Here is a 21,234-nt window from a genome sequence, read left to right as displayed (position 1 = left end):
CTGTCAGGAACTTTTTCAATAACACTTTCCAGGACTGTGGCTTGCCCCATATAAACTCCATCTCCTCCCCATGCAGGCTTTGAAATATCAATATCACTCGAGAAACACCTTCTACACAAGGTATATGCAACCAGCTTGCCCATATCTTCCAAAGGGCAGGCAGCCAATTACTCTCCTGCTACAAAAGTGGGAGGGGGAAGTATGCAAATTTGGCACACTTGTATTGGGGCTTTCAGAAGTACCTAGCTGGTTTAGACTGTAATACCTTTGGGGGCACAGCCTGTCTTTTTGGTCTGGGATGGTTACAGCACCTAGCACAATGAAGCCCTAGTCCAGGACTGGGGCGTGTAGGTTCTATCACAGTACAAATTGTTAATACTAACCACAAGGGGGGAGGGATAGCTCAGTGGTTTGAGCATTGGCCTGCTAAACCCAAGGTTGTGAGTTCAATCCTTGAGGGGGCCATTTAGGGATCAGAGCTAAAAATTGGGGATTGGTCCTGCTTTGAGCAGGGGATTGGACTAGATGACCTCCTGAGGTCCCTTCCAAGCCTGATATTCTATGAAATGGCACTTATGAAGCCCATGGAAAGGCCTAGAGAATGATGACAACAATGCAGGTGCAAAGCTCTTGTTGACTTTCAATAGAATGTGTGCTCCTAAATCACCTAGGTGCTTTTGAAAATGCTACCAGCAGATTCTGATTTGGGACAGGCAGCAAATTCTGCAGATAAGTGGATGTGAACTTCTCTTAAGCCTCCCTGCTAGTCAGAACAACTCCTCCTAGTTCAGTTTTGCAAATGATCTGTAACAGACCATCCTTTCCTCCCTGCTATTTAATTTTGGGCTTCTCATGAGTAGAGTCCGACACCGGTTCCATATAGTTTGAGGGTTGTGTGACATGGGCAAATATGGGTACACCCTAGGCTGAGTAGATGCCATTGTCACTGCAGTGGAGAGAGATTTTGCTGTTTAAGAATGACCATTCCTAAGAGTCTAGGATCAAAATCCCACCCCCCTTGCAAATTTTTCATGCACACATAATACAGCATCTATTGGCCAGCTGTTGAGCCCACCTTTCCACAGGTTCTCTGTCAGTTCAACTGCCCACTACTAACCCAAAGCAATTTAAAGATGAGATAGACAAGCAATGTCTTAGCAATGCCAGGACTTTGTAGTTTTCACCCACCAAATCTCCCCCACACAAAGAAAGATGTGACTGTCACTTGATGGGTGGTCGCATTTATCCCTGCATTGGCCATTCTTCTCCCACTTGATGCAGAAGAATACCAAGGTTCTTATGCCCTCTTTCACCACCCTAGTCCACGACCCATCATCTCTGCTCCAACAGCGCTGAGCCAGGATAGAAGCCAGCATAGAAAGTAGGTCCCCATCAGTCTGAATGCTGACAATTCCCTGCACTTGAACCCATTTGCCCACACTACTGACCTAGACAGCCCCCCAAAACCAAGGATGCAGCTTTGCATGAGGTTTTACGAGCAGTTCAACAATGCCAACAGCCACTAAAAGAGGCAACCAACTCTCGTGTTAGGTACCTGCTCTTTCCCCCATCCCCATCTCCACAAGAAACCAACCTACAGGTGAAGGTGAATTAAATTAGAGAGGGTCTTAAAATGTCTTTTCAACTGGAAGGTTTTCTCAATACTTCTGCTGAGTGCCTGGGCATCTCCTAGCCCTCATCACCTCCTGCATCCTCCAAACACTATGAGAAAGAGCTCAGCAGCAGCAGTAGCAGCTTCCCTTCAGAGAGGGCTCAGACTGACACTGCCTTCATATCATTTGAACCATTGTTCAAGGTTTTTGCAGGTGGCTTCTCCCTTATGATGCTCCTTGCCCCTCAACCCTACACCCTAAGATTTGGTAAGGCAGAGTTTCTGCCAGTGGAATCAATGATGGTGGAACCCTGCTTTGAAAAGCCACCCATGCACCATCATCTCACTTCTCTTCCTCCCACCTCTAATTTACTCTGGCTCAGAGGAATCAGCCAGTGCCAGCCACTCAGCTCATCACCACAGGCAGCTGTGTCACACCCAGCTCCCCCCCTTGGAAAGCTTTTGGGAAGGGGTGTCAGAAGGCTGAGCCATAGAACATTTATCACATTTGTCACCTTTCAGCTGTTTCACTTCTCTTCTGAATGCATGGAACCACTTTTATTTGGTTTACAACAAGACATTATAAATCAAACAATTTTTTAAAAAAAAACCCACTATGTACAACCCTTTCTCCCCACCCATCCCCACCCACATGGTATCTGCAATAGGACCTGTTTTCAACGCATCTGCTGGAATTCTCTCCCTCCGCCCACACCCCATCTTTCCAGACTCCTAAATGCTCCCACTCCTTGGTAGCCCCCACACTCATCTTCACAGAAGCATTTGGCAACTCATGTGGTTGGCTTTGACATTTGGAACTAGGGTTGAGTTCAGCCTTTGATCTTGGTTTTGGGTGACCTCCCCTCCAGTTATTTATCCAAACCCAGCTCCTGCAAATTGTCAGGATGCAAATGATTGTCCCAGTCTAAAGGAACTGAGCTAGCACAGGGGCCAGATCACTTCTGAGGCTCTGTCTACATTTGAGCTGGGAAGCGTGATTCCCATTTCACACAGACATATACATGTTAGCACTGCTCCAGCTAACATGCTAAAAGTAGCCATGTGGCTGGGGTAGCAGGGGCAGCGGCTCAGGATAGCTGCCTGAATCCTCCCCCAGGGGATCTGGATGGGTATGCACTCAGGCAGCTAGCCCAAGCTGACATCCATGCCACCCTGGCTACCCAGCTAGTGTGCATATGTCTACGTGAGCTGAGAATCACACCTCTCAGCTCTAATGTAGAGATAGCCTTAGTCCATTCCCTCTCCTGTCTCCTGACCCCACTGTCTTCCAAAGACTGTGGTCTCTGCAGGTTAGGGTTAAGAGTCACAAGGCCAGGTTCATTTATGGCTGCCTGCAGCTGTACCCAGTCTGTTTGGATCAACAGAGGTCTTCAGTGTCCAGTGCCCCCAACCCCTTTAAACCCATTGGAATTGCACATCTTCCTCATGCCATAACCATCTCCAGCTCACCACTAACTTTTCAGCAGCCGCCTTCCCTCTGACCAGTGACCCTTGGCCTGCAGCTCCAGAGGTTTCTACTGTTTCGCTTGATAATTACTATAAGAGGCAAAATCTCTCTTCTCCTTACCCCCCAATCCCAAGGTCTCTGGAGGAAACCTAGTCAAATAGACCAGTTTGATCAGTGACACAGATGGTTCTGTTTCTGGGAAGTATATGGCGCTGTCCCTTGGTAGAGGACATGCCAAGCTTTGGCAGGTTCCCCACTTATTTGCAAGACATAAGCTGCTGGTGCAGTGTCAGATGTGCATGCGTTAGCAAGAAAGCTGGATGCCACTACAATCCTGTTTGTTTCATGCACTGTGAACTTATCCTATATACACTATGGGCAGGGTTATGGTTGAAAACATGAATACAAAGGCATATATTTTCTTGTTCTCTTAGTAACCAAGGCTTCAGTCTCCCATGGAATAGCAGGGGCTTGCTACATGGACTCTTATTTTTCCTCTCTGTCTCCCAACCCCCAATTCTTATGTCTCTAGCTTGAAGGAAAGGTAGGATATAGTCCTAAGGTCCCAGTTCCTAAAGGTCCCTGAGTGATAGCTCTACACCAGTGTCAGAAAATGAAACAATTGGGGTAAATTGGCCATGTTTATCCTAAGAGAATTTCCAATTCTATTTCTCTTCCTTTTCCTCCTCCTCTTCTCCCTTCTTGGACTTTCTAGGAAAGAACAAGCACTTGTCTCCTCCCGTCCCCCCTTTTTGATGACTACATGCAACATGGGGCTTCTTTCTTGGATGTGAAGGAAATCACTACCAGGTAATTAATGCAATGGACAGTAATCCTGTCCCAATCTGAGATTAAACCCCCCATACAGGGGCCTGGATCGCCTTCACCACTGAAGCAAAGAGGCAACATCGGAGATAAAACCAGAAGCTTTGATAAAGAGGAGTAAGGTCCATTCCTTTCTTTCTCACTGCCCTAGCTTCACAAAAACTAAATGGATGGTTGTAGCTGTGACCAATATTTCTAACCCAAGCAGTACCTTTGGGTTCCACTGTTTAAATGAAATGTTTATGTATGGTTGTGTTCTACTCAATGGGGGAGGGCTACCACAGCTCCTCCAGGAACTAAAAAGAGTGGGTGGTGATATTAAGGCAAATCAGCCAGGCTGAACCCCTGACCCAGAGAGGTACCACTTATGGGGGAGGCTCACATCTACTAGTTCAGACTGGACTCTCCAGAGGCAACAGACAAAGAAAGGACTTTTGGATAAATAGCCTGTGTTTAAACTGACTCAGGGCTTTTGTTGTGGATCTAAAACAGATTAACTTGTAACCACGCAGAAAACCCAGTTGTGGGTTCTGAAAGACGAAGATCCACCAGAGCCCTAGGTCAGAGTTTGGGTGACCTCTGGGAAGATTTTTAGCATGTGTGCAGGTTCTTTTATTGTTTCTAATGTGTTTTCTCTGTAATGCTTTCACCATAAGAATAAATGTGCTTGCTTAAAAGGAGCGGGGTGGTAACTCGTGCCTGTGAGCCATGTCCTGCACATAGCCCTCAGAGAGAAGGCAAAATGCAGTTGCTGACAGATAGTCTGGTTTACCGGGAATATCACTGTGTAAATTAAGGAGCTGTGCAGCCTTAAACCCCCCAGTCAGAAGGGAGTGAGACTCTGCCCAGAAGAGATGAGGACTGGGAGCTTGAAGCTAAAGTGGGTGCCCTTAGTGCACCAAGGAGGGGACTACAGGTGCAGTCACCCTGAAACTGTGATATGGGTGGGGGCAGCGTGTATGGGAGTGTGAATTGCCATAAGAGCCAACAGTACTGGAAGCAAGCACTATAGAGGGGAAATGCTTGCTGTTTTTTTGGGAAAAGTATAGCAAAAAGAGAGATGAGGGAAATGAGTTATGAGCCGCTGAAGAAACAGCAGCTGTTGAAACTTGTATGAGCAGCAAGATTTGTCTGCTGATCTGAAGACAGCGGAGGCAGGATTGGGACAGCAGCTATGAAAAGTGAGTGTTGTTTTCCCCTCATACCTCCAGTGGAACTTGCCTTGCATTGACTTTTCTATAGGCACGTCACCCTTTTCTGCACTCTTATGGGAGTGTCAAACCTGTGCATCGTAAGAGCACTGTTAGCAGATTTAAGATTATTTCCCCTATCTGCCGCCTCCTTCAAAAGATCTTTCTGGAACCACTGGTCCCCCATAATAACACTGTGATTCATCTCCTTTGCTAGACAGCTGTGGAGTGGAAAGAGTACAGCTTTTGCCTTGGAGGGAGGTGTTTTGAGCGTCCTCCTGCATTTATCTCCTCTCCCCCATACAATAAAACAAGAGAGAGCTCTATTAATCAGTTGATTTACAGGGCTCTTTTGTTCCCTAGCAGTCTATCTTGTCACCAGAAATTAAGAGGCTGTCCCTGGATGGTGTGAAAAGTCCTGACCGCATACACTTTGGCAAGATTATAGTGTAGAACCAAGGAATCAGGATGTCTGGAAATACTAAGACTGATTCTATCAAGCAAACCTGACCTAGTAATGACAGGTCAGAAACATTCAAAGAAAGAAAGTAGGGCAACTCCTGATAAGAAAGAGAACCCAGCTGACAGAGAACCCAGACAATAACAAAGGAGGCTGAATCAAACTCTCAGATGGCTGCATCACCACTGGACCATGGCTTAATCCCTGACTGCTGGAGCCTCTAAATGGAACGAAGGCACTCTGGGCTCAATCCCTGATTGAAGCCTTAAATAGAAAGTACAGGACTTTGTGTTCACTCTCCAGCTGCAAAAGGCCCTGGAGAGTAATTATGGGGCTCAGATTCAGTCAGTGGCTGGTAGAGGCCCCAGTGCTCAGATGGCAAATAACCTTGATGATAGTTCCATCCTCCACGTGTAGCCAAGTGTCTCTATCACTGCCGGGCATCAGTATTGGCTGAAACTCAAAACATTTAGCCCTGAGGTCCGGGCTCTCCCAGCCAATAAGGATTAGCCAGGCTTTTCCCATCCCTGCAGAGCTAATAACTGTAGCTCCTGAACAATATTCCACAGCATCATCTCCTCTATAACTTGGCTCTTTGCCTTTGTTCCTTATCTACTATTTGAAAGCATCCTGTGCTGTAGCTTTTATTTATTTTGGCCACACTTCATAGTAAGGATCCATTTACATGGAATTAATAAACAGTAATTGGCTGTTTTAATAAATGGCCAATTAATTGTTATCGACACTTATGAAAATCCAGCATGTCAATAGGTAGAATATAACCATGGCTTATAACCACCAATAACATCTTCTTATGTGCTTATAACTTTCTATAACACATGCCACTCGTGTCTGGAACATGCTATGCTTCTACTAAATGTTTGTAACCTTTTTTAAACCATTGATAAATGGAAACTTAGTATAAAGTGCAATTTACTTTCTTGCCTGCCACATTAGTGTGACCCCGCTCTGTACCATATGGACATGGTTCACCAGTGCAGTTCTAATGCTATGCTCATACTGCACTCAAACCCCAGGCCCTTCTCTCATGCCCTGCCATATGGGAAAGTGGTTACACTAAAATCCCATCTGCACCACAAGTGCAACAACATTGGGGAAACCCGCTTACTACAGCATTGTCCTCTGATATGAATAAAACATGAATCTTGTTTTGCAGCGTAGTCAGAAACATGAGCACGATTTAAGAATTGCGGAGGCAGGGTATGTGTGCATGTGCAAGTGTATTAGTGCAAGAGAGATACACAGGTGACGGCTGAGAGGGTGTATCTAGGATCCTATTAGTAGAAAATGTATAAGACACATTGCTCATATGAATATAACAATACTTATTACTGATATAGGACCAGATCCTGCACCCACCCATGTCTCCTTGCCTTCAGCGGTGCCAGATCAAGTCTATCGTGCTTTACATTTTCAAAGCACTGTACAGACACAAATTAGTGAATAAATCAATATACAATAAGTGCACGTGTCACTGGGGATATGGAGCATCCACTGGTGTCAGAAGCTCTGAGCTTTCTTAGCCAATGGGAATCAAGGATGGAGGGGGAGAAAGGAAGAGAATGCTAGAGAGCAATAAAAGGGACATTTGCACTAACAGCAATGTGTGCCTATTGCACGTATAACCTTGAATGTGTACAAGCAAAGTTCTCCATGACTGCGCCATGTATGGAAGGCATAATGGAGAACGATCCTAGGGTTAAAGTTTTGCACTTGTGAATTTATTTTTTTCATGGCTTTTATTGGCGTGCAATTGTACAGGAAATATTCTAGGCCAACTTTTTCCAAAATGGCCTGTGATTTTGGGGGCCAACAATGGAGGAACCTGAAATCACTGGCTGCTTTGGAGAATGTTGGCTCTAACGTCCCAGGACAAGTTACTTTTGTGTACCATTAACAAGTGCTAATGGTTGGAGGCCACCAAGAACTTAGGGCTTCCACAAGCACCAATGGGATCAGTGTCTCCATTTCAACCTCCTGCCTACCCAGCCTTTGGAGACCATAGCCTTCCAGAATGATGTTTCCCTAGCTCAGTGGAACTCTGACATATAGTTAATACAGCTTCTGCAAGAGGTGAAGTGGTGTATTCCCTTCTACTCTCTAGCTGCATTAATGGATCTGCAACAAGGCCTGACTTAAGAAGTATGCGTCAGAGGGCCTCAGCTGGCCCCTTGCGTCTAATGCTTTTACGAAAGGGCCCAATTGCCACTCACAGGTTTCTCCACCCAGAAGTCTAGAAAGACAAAAACCACACTGGAGTGGTCTGAAGTCATCTAGTGGTTTTGAGTCCAGAAAGTTGTACACAGAGAGCCAGTGGAGGAGGAATAGGGTTTGGTTTTAGACTCCTATGACTGGTTCTCTCCCAAAACTCAGCATGCCAGAATGGAGGGTGGGAAATGTTAGAAACACTGATCTCTGTCCCTCTCATTACTGGGCTGACTCAAGCTTAGTCAACAAGAGATCAAATGCCAACTGCAGACAGTGGCACAAGTTTCCTGGCTAATCTTGGACTCCCTCTCCTTAATATTTGTATACCTCACTGGGTGACCATTCCAGGCTGGGATCCCAACATTTCCTGCAGTTGTAATATGCACACAAAACCCTGCTATTCCCCTGGAAACACCACCGGTTAAATGTGACCTGTGTCCTCCTTCTACAAAAAAAATTACAAACCCTCCCCTCCCCACCCCAGAAAACATGCACGCGCGCACACACGCACACACGCTTGCATGCTCAAACTGGAAAAACAGCTTGCAAACTCCTGAAGGTGGAAAAAGGCAACTTGCAAATGTGCCTTTGTTTTTGATATGCACCCTCCCGCCCCACCCTGCCTCCCTCCATCTCCCCTCCCCAAGTAATTCCCAATGCCCTCCCGCAGCTGTTCCAAAATAAATATTCTTTTTGTTTGTTTAAAAGATTCTTTTACACCTGTAAGCAAGAGACAGAGAGAGAAAGAAAAGAAAGACCATGCGGTGTGAGAATGGAACTCCCCGATCTCAGTGACTCCAGGTGGGAATAAATGAGAAGGGGCTAAGAGTGAAAATGAGTGAAAGATTAAAAAATAATATCAAGAAGAACAAAGAGATGAGACTTCAGTGGTAAAATGGAGGTGTGGGCAGCGCATCAGTGAACACATTCAAAGATAGCTTATTCCTCCATCCCTGTTTTCGACTCCGTTTCATTAAAACTTTTCTTCTTCTTTTTTTAAAAACTTTTCTGTGTTTTTGATTTTGGAGTTGGTTTTTTTTACAGTGGTGAAGTTCTTCGGCACAAAACCAAATCAAGACGAGGCCAACCCTCCCGAAACCTGAGACCCATCCCCGACCCCCCTGCCCCACCACCCCATGCTCCGTGTTTCTAATGTGCTGAAAAGAGAAAGTAAGCTTAGAATAAACCTACCAAACAAAGGAGGAAATGATAATAAGAGAAAAGAGTAAACCCAAACCCAAAAGACCACAGCGCTCCTGTGTTGTCATTGTCTGAGTGTCTGTGCCTATCGCTCCTGGAGGCCGCAGGCATCAATTTACATAGTACAACCAGTAAATGAGGTTGAAGAATCCAAAGGTGATTGGAAAAATGATCCGTGACCACTTGTCAATGGTGCTGACGTCTGCCAGGTCCGGGATTTTGAGCTTCAGCTTAGAGGACCGCCGGCGGAGGCGGCAGTTGGCACGGTTGCGGACAGCAGCATGGTGGGTCAGTGGGACATGGCGGTCTAAGGTGGGGTGGTGGCCAAAGCCATCCCGAGAGGCCAGCTGCTTGCGGAACTGGATTCCTGAGCCTTCGAAGGACAGGACAGAGTTTCGAGAGTCGCCGACGCTGCTCATCATGTCCATGGCCAGCAGCTCGTTGTTCATCTCCAGGGTGCTGAGGAGGATGTTGCCATAAGGGTCAACCTGGAACAGGGAAGAGAGAGAAAGATGGCAGTGATAGTCTGAGCAGAGCACACTCGGGGCCAGATTTATCTCTTGCATCTTTCCACTGGCCTCAGGGATGGTTTTGGACTATTGTCTGGGTAACAACAATGCCCCGGGTTGGGTCATTTACAGAGACTGAGCATTGGCCTTCTGAGCTAAAAGCAAGGGGTGCTACTGCTATAGCTGAAGAACATGCTCCATTATCTTAAAGACAGGGGCTGACTCTTATAGCGCTGTATGTGATTTCACCACAAAAGGGGGACAAAGTCCCACTCTGTTAGTGTTGAGTATACCTGTATCACATCCTCGTCTTCTCAGAAGAGGATGGATCTATGGGGCAGGGTGAAGAATGAGGACTGAATGAGCACTCTAACCTCAGGAGTGTTTGGTCCTCGTGGGCATCCGTTTGCGTAGGGTGTATACTTTAACCTAGTATAGTGAACATGGGGACTGTCACAAAGGGGAGAACAGCCCCTCCAGGACGCTCCTGGACCGAACAAAGGTGAAGAATCTGAATTCTCCTGCTAGAAGGTAGGAAGGGGACAAACCTGCTCCCTCATCCTCTTCTCCTCATATCGTTGGCGCTCATTGTTTGCCTTGCTGAGCCGCTCACTCTGCTTCTTCTGCTGGCGAGGGCCTCGCCCAAAGAAAATGTAATTGACAAAGGCATATTCCAGGAGCGCCAGGAACACGAAGACGAAGCAGCCCATGAGATAGACGTCGATGGCCTTGACGTATGGGATCTTTGGGAGGGTCTCCCGCAAGTGGGTGTTGATGGTGGTCATCGTGAGCACCGTGGTGACCCCTGCAACGAGAGTATGCGTGCTCCATTACTGAGATGGGGTGGTGCCACAGCACAGCACTTGCTCACTCTCCCCTCCATCTGAGCAATGCAGGGAAGGGGATAGATCAGTGTAGGGAGTGAAAGGAGGCCAGAGCTCTCAGACACTCCCAACCCCATTCTCTCCCAGCAGGTGTGGCTGCAGAGAGGGATAAGCAGGATGGCTGAGAGATAGACTATAGCTGTTCTGATCCCCACCTCCCAACAGGAGTCACTGTAGGGAAGAGCCAGGAGGCGTAGTGAGAGAGGAGGGTATAAACTGTGCTTTAGCAAGAAGATCTGTATCAACCCCCTCTGGCTCTGCTCCACCTCTTTGTCCCCTTCCTCCTCCACTCAGGATGGCAGAGAACACCCAGCTCTGCTCTCTTCTCCTCCCCCTCCCTCTCTTCTCTGACTCCAAGGTCTCCCTTCTCATCTCTGTCCTTCTTCCACCTGACTCCATTCCTTCCTCTCTGCCTGACTTGCTAATTCCCTCACTTTCCTTTCCCACTCACTCTCTCCCCAGCTCATTTCCCTCTCTGTCCAGCCCACTCATGTTCTACCCATCTGGAAGTAAATGTCCCTCGGACCTTGTCTTCCTCACCCACTCTGTCCCCGGAATCCTGAAGTGTCTTGTTCATTCTCACGTCTTTGATTACCTCTCCTCCAGCTCCTTCCACCACCCCTGCCACTCTGTCTTCCCCACACTCCAGTCTCTCGGCACTGCCTTGCACAAGGTCGCTGACAGCCTTCTCACAGCTAAAAGGCTCTCCTTGACCACTCTGCTGCCTTTGGGGCAGGGAAGCAGTATGGCCCCCTTAGCTTTCACAGCTCAGCTCTCCATGTACCTTGTTGATCACCCTGTCAGTGTCTCTTCTAATGATCCTCAACCTCCTCTCCTGGCTGTTGGCAATCCCCACAATCCCGTCCTTTGCTCTCTCATTCTCCTTTTCTCTGTGACCTTAACTGTGCCTGTGGTTTCAACTACAATCTCTACCAGAGTGGCTCTCAGTCCCAAGCCCCTCTATCTATCTGTGATGCTCTGTATCTCGAGAGAACACCCTATACCCCCATGTTCATCTTTATAAATGATTGTGTGGTATCCAATGCAAAGTTTATCATGTTGGGTGTCTTCGGAGGGCTCATAATGCACTGAGCATGGTTGTTATAGTGATGCTATAGTAATTGTTACAGTAATGTTATAGGTTATAATTTCATGTATATAGTTATGAGGCTGAAAATGTATCCTTATGGCTTAAAGCAAGCCCAGGCAAAAACTCTCCAGGAATAGAGGGGCAGTTCACACCTCATCAGGGCAGGTATGGGACAAACCCAGCCCAGCCTAACAGGAACAAAGGACACTGGCCTAGGCAGCAACAAAAGAATTTGTTAGACTCTCCAGAGTCTGGTCAGTTTGGAACTGCGATGAGGTAATGCTCACCTGACTCTGAAAGTGGGGGGGATAAAGCCAAGAGGGAAGAAAGGACATGGTAAAAGTGAGAGATGTTTTGCCATGCCCTTTCTCTCTCTTCCACCTCCATCTACAGACACCACACCAAACGACTGAAGCACTCATCAAAGAGGAGAGCTTGGCTGAAGGGCAACCAGCCAGCCTGTGGTGGGAAGCATCTAAGTTTGTAAGAAGAAGAACAGGAGTACTTGTGGCACCTTAGAGACTAACAAATTTATTAGAGCATAAGCTTTCGTGGACTACAGCCCACTTCTTCGGATGCATATAGCTTTTGTTTGTAAGGGCATTGAAAGTGTTAAGATCAGCTTAGAATGTATTTTGCTTTTATTTCATTTGACCAAATCTGACTTGTTATGCTTTGACTTACAATCACTTAAAATCTATCTTTATAGTTAATAAATCTGTTTGTTTATTCTACCTGAAGCAGTGCGTTTGGTTTGAAGTGTGTCAGAGTCTCCCCTTGGGATAACAAGCCTGGTGCATATCAATTTCTTTGTTAAAATGACGAACTCATATAAGCTTGCAGCGTCCAGTGGGTATAACTAGACACTGCAAGATGTAGGTTACTAGGGTTGTGTCTGGGACCAGAGGTATTGGCTAGTGTCATTCGGTTGCACAATCCAAGGAGCAGCTTACATGCCAGAGGCTGTGCATGAACAGCCCAGGAGAGGGGGTTCTCACAGCAGAGCAGGGTAAGGCTGGCTCCCAGAGTCAAGGATTGGAGTGACTTAACAGATCACCGGTCCAGATAACACCAGAGGGGAATGTCACACTATCCCTGACCTCTTCCCCTCTCTCTAATCTCAGATCTTTACCCCCTCTCTGATGTTTCCTTCTTCGTGTTCAGCTGCCACCCCAACCTCAATATTTCTATAAGTGAATTCTTTCTCTAACGCCACTACATTGTCCTTCCTCTCACCTACACGGTCACCCTGGACACTTTTCTCTCCTTCTCCCCCAATATCCAGTCTCTCACTTTACCCTGTATAATACCCACATCCACACTTTCCTTGCTGCTAAAACTCCTGTCTGTGCACTGGTTACCTCTTGCCTTTATTACGGCAACCTTCTTCCTTCTGGCCTACCAACTCCACCTCCAAAGTCTGCCTGAAGTCATCTTCCTCTCCCATTGCTCTGTCTGCACCATCCCTCTTTTGAATCTCCCGATTGGCTCCCTATCTTCTACTGTAGCAAATTCAAGCACCTTATTCTTATCCAGCCTACATCTCAGTTCTGCTAAACCTCTAGCCCTCCTCTTACTCCCCACACTGATCTCAGTTCCTTCACCTTACTGTCCCTTCTCTATCCTTCCCTCCGTTGAATCTTCTATCAGGATGCACATGCCTGTTAAGGTGTTCCAATCACCCTCCCCTCCTTCAACTCTTTCTTCCAAACCCATCTCTTCAATCAACCCCACCTCCTGTCTCCTGATTAAGGTTCCTTCACCCAGGCTCTGATTCAGGAACACATCCCGATTCGGGACAGCCCTTAAGCCTGTCCTTAAGTGCTTTCCTAAACTGAGGCCCTAAATTTATTCTCCTGGATTTGTCTTGTATTTACTTAAGAGTATGAGCTCTTCAAGGCAGGAAACTTGGGATAGCTCAGTGGTTTGAGCATTGGCCTGCTAAACCCAGGGTTGTGAGTTCAATCCTTGAGGGGGCCACTTAGGGATCTGGGGCAAAATCAGTACTTAGTCCTGCTAGTGAAGGCAGGGGGCTGGACTCGATGACCTTTCAAGGTCCCTTCCAGTTCTAGGAGATGGGATATCTCCATTAATTTAAATTTAATTTTGTAAAGTACCATGGAAATTTGTAACACTGCATACATTCCCCCTGTGCCCATAGTCATTCATTCATCATCTGTTTGTCCATCCATCCATCCATCCCCAGTGCCTATCTATCCACCTAACCTAACTGTTTTATCTGCCTCTCAGTCAGTCGTTAGACAGACACACACACACACACACCAGCACATGTGCGCGCACACACACACACACGCACACACACACACACACACACACACACAGTGAAAGGAATGCCAACTAAGTGGTAACATGGTTATGTCAGAGGAGGCATGTTCATTTAAACTCCCATTTTAGAGTCTCATTTTGATGCCGCTGAAGTTCATGGCAAAGCTCATCATGTGGGATCAGACTCTTAAGACATAGACCTATCTGAGGGGACAAATGCCTCTTTGAGCTGAAAATTCTCAAGCTTGTTCTCAGAAAAATGGTGAGTTTATCTTGCAAAGTCTGCCAGAGTCTGTTTGGCTCGTTTTGTGTGTTACCTGAGCAGAGAACAGGTGGTTTTCACACATTAAAAGATATTCAGGTGCTTTTATATACTGGGGTAACTCCTCAAGAGCTGAATCCTGAAACTAAGTCTCCATGGACTTAGTCCTCTGGCAACAAGACTCTTTGACAGATCTGAAGAAATGACTTCAATGGGTGAGCAGGTTACAGTTGTTTTGAAAACGGCATAATGAACATGTGCACTGCACATGCTTCCGCTAAGGGCTTCCTAAAAGTTCTCCTTCCTTCCCTGCACAGGTTACCTGCACTGCTCAACCACACAAAGGAGGGGAGCAGCTGCAACTGGGCAGACAGGCAGGGACTGGGCATGCCAGGGTGGGGAGTGGTTGAAGATTGGGCTCCATCTTCCATAATCCTCTGATCAGCACAGCTGAGCCTGCCTGGCAGGGGAAGTAAGGTGCACCAGGAAAAGGGCTGGCAGAGTTTACTTCTGCCCCACAGCGAGAGAGTAGCAGGCCCTGATCTATGATTCAGAGACGCTATTTTCAAAACACCTGCAACCTCTGCTCTTGGGGCAGCATAGCCAAGCACTGCCCCTGACTGGGGTGGCTGAAGGTGCCACTTCACCCTTAACATGTTTCCAAGCAGAACACCCGTATGCCTGAATGTGAAGCCTCATGGAACTACAAGCAAGTGCATTGATTCCAGTGATTAGATGTGTCACCTGTGCATTTGTTTGCATGTCTGTTTGATTACTACATCACACACAGCTGATCACGCCAATAACTGCACAGATGTCTGTATACCTGGATCTCTGCATATTTGAACTGCATCTCACCAGATATGTTGTGGTATCTTCAGGTTTGACCCTCTTGGGAGATAACAAAAGGTGCAATGTGTATTTATTTTGCTGTGCGATCTCTATCAGTCTTTTAACCACTCTGTTCTCCTTTTCTTTTTCAAACAATCCCAGCCCACTCCCCTCCCGAAAGGAAGCCCTTATGCAGTGTAGAATGAAAAGGGACCTACCCAATGCCACCCGGGCAGCAGAGGCATCATAATTGATCCAGAAGGAGACCCAGGACAGGATGGTGATGAGGATGGAAGGCATGTAAGTCTGGAGGATGAAGTAACCGATGTTCCTCTTGATCCGGAAACTCAGGGATAAGCGGAGATAAGAGCCTGTCAATCAGATACCAAAAGGAGCTGTCATTTGTGGAAGGGCCAGGGCTACAGGTGTGATAAGGGGGCAGGAACAGGAATGGGAATCACCTGGGAATCACTCATATCTCTCCCTCTTTAGAAGCAATGCTGGGGAGGGGCAGGGGAGGTAATCCTGCTAGTCTGCCTCTCCATTGATGGCATAGATTTATCACCTTCAGGAAGAGCCTCTTTGGAGCTTGGTCAGTTGGGCCCAATGCCTTGGATCTTTAACCACCTTGAGTGGTAAGCAGCCCAGGCTTTCTGAGCATTAGATGGGAACAGATTTTCCCATAAGCAGTTGCAGTTGGAGAAGACAGAGGACCTCTTCTGCTAGATACCATGTGCTCACTCACAAAAATAAGAAGAAAATTTACTCCTAAATAGCAGAAGGCAGTGTGTTAGGCAGCTGCTGGGAAAAATTGGGACTGTCCCAACCACAAGGTTCCTGTTCAGCCTCATTGCTCAGATAAAACTTTCAGTTTCATGTGTAAGCTCTTCCATAAAATGCATGTGCTATTGCAAATCCTATTTTCCCTGTGCAGGTACCATAAAGGTGTGTGCAAACTGGGCAAATGCAAATAGCTTATCTGTGCAAGTCTGTAGAGGACTCCCGTAAGAACTCACCCTTCTGTAACTCTCCCCTTTGGTATGAAGCTGAAAATTCAAGAGGTCACCCTGCCTCAACTGCTATTTTAACAGCCGAGGAAGGGGATAATGTGTTATGACAAAGGGACCCTCAGGTTGGCAACCAGCTTAACTGGGCAGGCAGTCTGGTTTAATGATTAGGGCACTAGACTAGGACGAAAGAGACCTGGGGTCTGTTCTCAGCATGCCTCTTTATCTCCTTGGACAAGTCACTTCACCTCTCAGTGCTTTTTTTCCCCTCCCACTTTTTGTCTATCATACTGTAGGCTTTTGGGGGCAGAGACTGTTTTTCACTATGTGATTGCCCAGTGCCCAAGCCAATGGGGCACCCAGTTTGGTTGGAGCCTCCAGGCAATACTGTAATAACAACTGATGATCTTGGCAGTGGTCTCATGTAATTTAGAAGGTCTTAAGAGCCAATATTTGTGGTTTGTTTTTGGCAGTGCACACATAATAGATAAAATTAAGTCTGTCACCAATCACAGCAAATTTTCCAGCTGCACCACCAGATGTGCAGTCTCACCAGCTCCTTTCCCCATGACACGCAGGCAGGTTTGCTTCTCGTTCATAGGTTGCACACTTGTTTTTATGGAAATGTTTTTCTTCTTATTGTTATTTTTATTGGAGCTTCAAGAGCTACTTGGAAATCACATGGAAAGAGTGGTAAAGGTGAGAACCTACCAATGAAGCCCTGTTTGAGGGAAGTCAGCATTCTGGCCTGTCAATCTTGAGGGTATGTGCAAAAAATGGCACCATTCACCTCTTGCTGTCTGAGGGCAGGGATCTGAAAAAGTAGGGTGGGCAGGAATGGAAGAGAGACCAATTTTCCAAAGTGGCACTGCAAGATTAGAACCCAGGTCCTCAAGTGCGTCTACATCCTAGACAAGTGCTTCTACATCTAAATTAGAGAAGCAACTGCATTGACTTTTGCAAAGAGAATCCTTTGTATGTTCCCCAAACCCCTTTGCACAGAACCTCACCTGTGGTGAAGACCACTTCTCTGGTGACCAGTCTCTGCTCGATGATGGTGAATTGGGGCAGCTCCAGCATCTCCATCCCTGTGACAGCCGAGTTGTTTCCTTGCCAGAAAAACACAATGTCATCGACTGTGTAGCCATCTGTGGGGTGAGGAAGCACAGTACACTCAGAGTTAACAAGTCCTGGCAATCAGCACCTCCATCTCCATGAAGACTTTTCCCATGGGTCCCAAATGGAGTCCATTTATGAGGGCATAGCAACCATTCCCCACCTCTTGATGCACCTTCGCTCCTTAGCCCAACTTGGTAGAACAGCTACCTGGAGAAAGAAACAAATGGCCAAGACTCCTTCTGAAGGCTAAGAAGTGGAAGGTGAAGGTGGGAGCTGACCCCTAAGACTGCCACACAATCCTTGGTTTGCTTAGCAGGGATTTGTACATCAGAAACCTCTCTCACAAGCAATATGCACAGCTTTTCCTTGGTGAACTATTTCTGCATGTCAGCAGGGCGAGATCACACAATGCTTTTTTGGTGTGGCCCATGAAAATGGTGCCTACCTGTTTACAAAATACAAGAGCAACAGGGTGGTGGATTATGAACAGCAGCACTAACAAAAAAACCCACAACGTTTGGGCCTTTCCCCTCCAGACTCTCAACATTTTCACCAAGGTCAAAATGTGAACTTCTTTGATAGGTGAATGCCTTCATTAAGCAAACATTTCGAAGAGCTTTAGTGGGAGAGAGGGCTGGATGGCTCTGGGAGATAATAATGAGCTATCAAGTCTTTTATTTCAGCATAACTGGTTCAAATGCAAGCCTGGTCCATCATGACCCAATGCAAATCCCCCTTTGGGTTTGGTCCTGCACTGTATGCATGTGGGAATCTGCATGTACCATCACTAGGTAACAAATGCTTGGCAGGACTAGGTGTGCAGGGGAGCCCAATTAATGGGAGCACTGCTGAGCAGCTGCCAAACTACTCCTGTCCAGTAGCAGGAGTGAGGCCCACAAGGGACACATACAACTAAGTGTCTCATTGGCATAATGATCACACACTCATTCCCTGGCCTGTTTTTACCTTGCACCCTTGAAAGTAAGTGTACAAGGGGGTTATTATTTCTCATTGCAGAAGACTCCACCCAGTGGTTCAACCTAACTTGCATATGAAAATAGCCTTTGTTCACGACCAGCACAACAGCTCTGCAGAGCATGCAAGTACTTGCAGCATCAAGGCACTTTGCTAGTTCGTGTGAAAGAGACTGGCCGTTCTTAGTGGGAAGATGTCCACAACATATAGCCACCATCACAACTGGTACCGATTGTCAGTAATGTCCACAGAGAGACCAAGAACTAAATGGACCATAGAGACCTGTAGGGCCCTAGAGGTGCATAGTCCCTCCAGAACAGAGTTGAGGCAAAGGATGGCAGCAAAGTTTGCACTATCTCCGTACTTGCCCTGTAGATAGACAGTGAGTCACTTAGCCTTAGATATCATTGCATTTATTCAAAGCTGCTTTAAAAAACATCCCCAAACATTGGACCAGATCCACAGCTGGTTAAAACAGCATAGCTCCATTGACTTCAATAGAGCAAGCCTAAGTTCCACCAGCTGAGGATCTGGCCCATGAAAGCTCACTGCTTCTGTGCATTGGGCTGGGGGCTCCTGCTGAGCCCATTCTTCCCTCTTTTGGGAGGAGAAGATCTGTACCACATTTGAGATGTGGCTGATCCAGCTCCTAGGGTGACCATGCTCCTGCTCCCACTAAAGTCACTGGGAAAACTGCCATCGGCTAAAGGACAGAGTCAGGTCATAAGCCCACACAGACTCATAGTGTTTAAGGCCAAAAGGAACCATTAGATCATCTAGTCCAAGCTCCAGGATATAACATGATATTAAATTCCACCCATTGACCCCTGTATTGAGCCCAGTACCTTGTGTTTGTTTGGCTAAAGCATCTCTGTCAGAAAGGTAGCCAGTCTTGATTTGAAGGCATCAAGAAATGGAGAATCCACTACTTCCCTTGGGAGTTTCTTCCAATGGTGAATCCCCCTCGCTGTTAAAAAATTGGGCTTAATTTCTAAATTGAATTTGTCTGGCTTCAGCTTCCAGCCATTGGCTCTTGTCCTGCCTTTCTCCACTAGGTTAAAGAGGCCAATATTTTCTCCTCATCAAGATACTTATACACCATAATCAAATCAGCTCGTAATCTTCTTTTTGATAAGCTAAACAGATCAAGCTCTTTAATTCTCTCTCTGTAAGGCATTTTCTCCAGCTCTTGAATCATTTCTATGACTCTTTTCTGCATCCACTCCACTTTAACTGTGTACACCAGACCTGGATGCAGTACTGTAGTATCAGTGTCACCAACACCGTGTACAGGTAAAAATCCCTTCCCTACTCACTCGCTATCCCCATGTTCAGACATCCAAAGATCACATTAGCCCTTTTTGCCTCAGCATTGCACTGGGAGCTGGTGTTCAGTTGCTTTCCCACTATGACCCTTCAATCCTTTTCAGAGTCACTGCTCTCCAGGGTACAGTCCCCCATTCTGTAGGTCTGGCCTACATTCCTTGTTCCTAGATGCATACCTATGCATTTGGTGGGATTAATACACATGTTTGTATGGGCCCAGTTTACCAAGCAATCCACATTGCTTTGTCCTTATCATTATTTACCATCCTGACACCCTTTGTGTCACCCACAAATTTTATCAGCAGTGATTTTATATTTCCTCCAAGATCACTGATGAAAATGTCGAATAGTGCTGATCCCTGAGAAACTCTACCAGAAATCCCCTTATTCAGTAATGATTACCCATCAAAAACTACTTTTTGAGATCTGTCAGTTAGCCAGTTTTTATCTATTTAACGTGTGCTCTGTGGATACCATATAGTGCTATTTCTTTTTAATCAGAATGTCAAGTGGTACTGAGTTAAATGCCTTACAAAAGTCTAAGTATATTACATCTAACTACCAAACTTGTAATCTGTCAAAGAATGAAATCAGGTTGGTTTGACTATTTTCCATGAAACCACGTTAATTGCATTAGTTATATTCCTATTATTTATTGGTTGAATCCCAGATGAGCTTTTCCATTACTTTGCCCAGGATTGATGCCAGGCTAACTGGCTGATAGTAATTGGCTCAGAAGTCAGTAAGACACGTGAAGAAGAAGCTATCTTTCAGGATGCAAGCTCTCAAGGTTATGAAAATGTAGCCTCATCTCTTTATGACAAACTCTATTGTGAGTCTTATAGACATCCTTCCCCTCCTCCAGCTTGATCTTCCCACACCATTTGGGTACTAATCATATAGGTATACCTCACTCGGGGCTTGCCTAGACATACAGCGTGCAGCAAGCTGGGGGGAAATCTACCACGCACTAACTGTCCGTGTGATCAATGCTGCAGTGCTCTGAAAGTTCCATAGTGGATTTTGATCTACTCCCATTTCAAAGGGGGATAGGTCAATGCATACTAAGGAACTTCTAGTGCACGGCATCAGAATCCACATGGACAGTTAGCACATTGCAGGCTACTGTGGGGTAGATTACCATCCGAGCCTGACGCAGACTAACTATTAGTCTAGATGAGCCCTGACTCAATTCCCTGCCATTTCAGAGGCCTCAAGCATTGGTGCACCTTGGTCCCTCCTGTTCTCTGCCTGTGGCACACAACACTTTAGTCTCCTCAGGGTTGTAATGCTTTGGCCTAATTCTGGTTGTTATTTGGTGTGGAGATGGCTGGTGGTGTTCAGTGGTCGGTGATATGCCGGAGGTCAGTCTAGATGATCTAGGCTTCTCTTCTGGCTTTAAACCTTATGACTCTGCAACTGGCCTATATTATCATAGCCCTTGTTGTTTGGAGCAGAAGAGAGGAGCTAAAGGGGCTGCAGTTGCTGATGGGATTCAGGGCAGAACTATCAATCTGGCCCCCATGCCCAACAGAATCCTCAGAGCAATACACTGCAGAGATATCCCATCACACCGCTGCTCCATGCAATTAGTCCAAGCCTCCTTAATCCTTTGTATCCTAGAACTGGCTCACTGTTGGAGTCACACAAACATCATCACACCATTTGTGTCCCAAATTTGACCTATCTTGCAATTGCCATAAGCTGATGTGCCGGAGGAGAACGTCTTCTGGATTCTAACTGTCCACTGCTGTTTCATAAATCCATAACCCTGTCACTGTGAAAGGGGTGTTTTGGTGGGTTTTGATTAAAAAACATTTAGGTAGGACCACAGCAAAATAAATAAATAAATAAGCAATGCTTCTATTCCAAAGCTGTGCTGCTGACACCATTGGCAATGCTGGCACACAAATGAGAAAGGAAACAAAATGGAGCTGTGCTAGTTTCAGACGTGCCAAATA

The 21,234-nt window shown here is 46.3% G+C and overlaps 1 protein-coding gene across 1 annotated transcript in view; it reads right to left on the bottom strand.

Annotated features, from left to right (window-relative positions):
- Nucleotides 1–8,922: 8,922 nt before the first annotated feature.
- Nucleotides 8,923–21,234, bottom strand: part of LOC117883390 (gamma-aminobutyric acid receptor subunit beta-4) — a 99,716-nt gene continuing 87,404 nt past the window's right edge. Inside the window, exons 6-9 of the mRNA XM_034782657.1 lie at nt 16,864–17,001; nt 15,065–15,217; nt 10,042–10,298; nt 8,923–9,472 (exon numbers count right to left, since the gene is read on the bottom strand). Of these exons, the coding sequence (XP_034638548.1) occupies nt 9,095–9,472; nt 10,042–10,298; nt 15,065–15,217; nt 16,864–17,001 (926 nt within the window). The 3' untranslated portion in view covers nt 8,923–9,094. The remainder of the gene's footprint in view (nt 9,473–10,041; nt 10,299–15,064; nt 15,218–16,863; nt 17,002–21,234) is intronic.

Source organism: Trachemys scripta, chromosome 9 (genome assembly GCF_013100865.1).
Source record: "Trachemys scripta elegans isolate TJP31775 chromosome 9, CAS_Tse_1.0, whole genome shotgun sequence".
Classification (NCBI taxonomy): domain Eukaryota; kingdom Metazoa; phylum Chordata; order Testudines; family Emydidae; genus Trachemys; species Trachemys scripta.
This window is presented reverse-complemented; position numbering and strand designations above follow the sequence as displayed.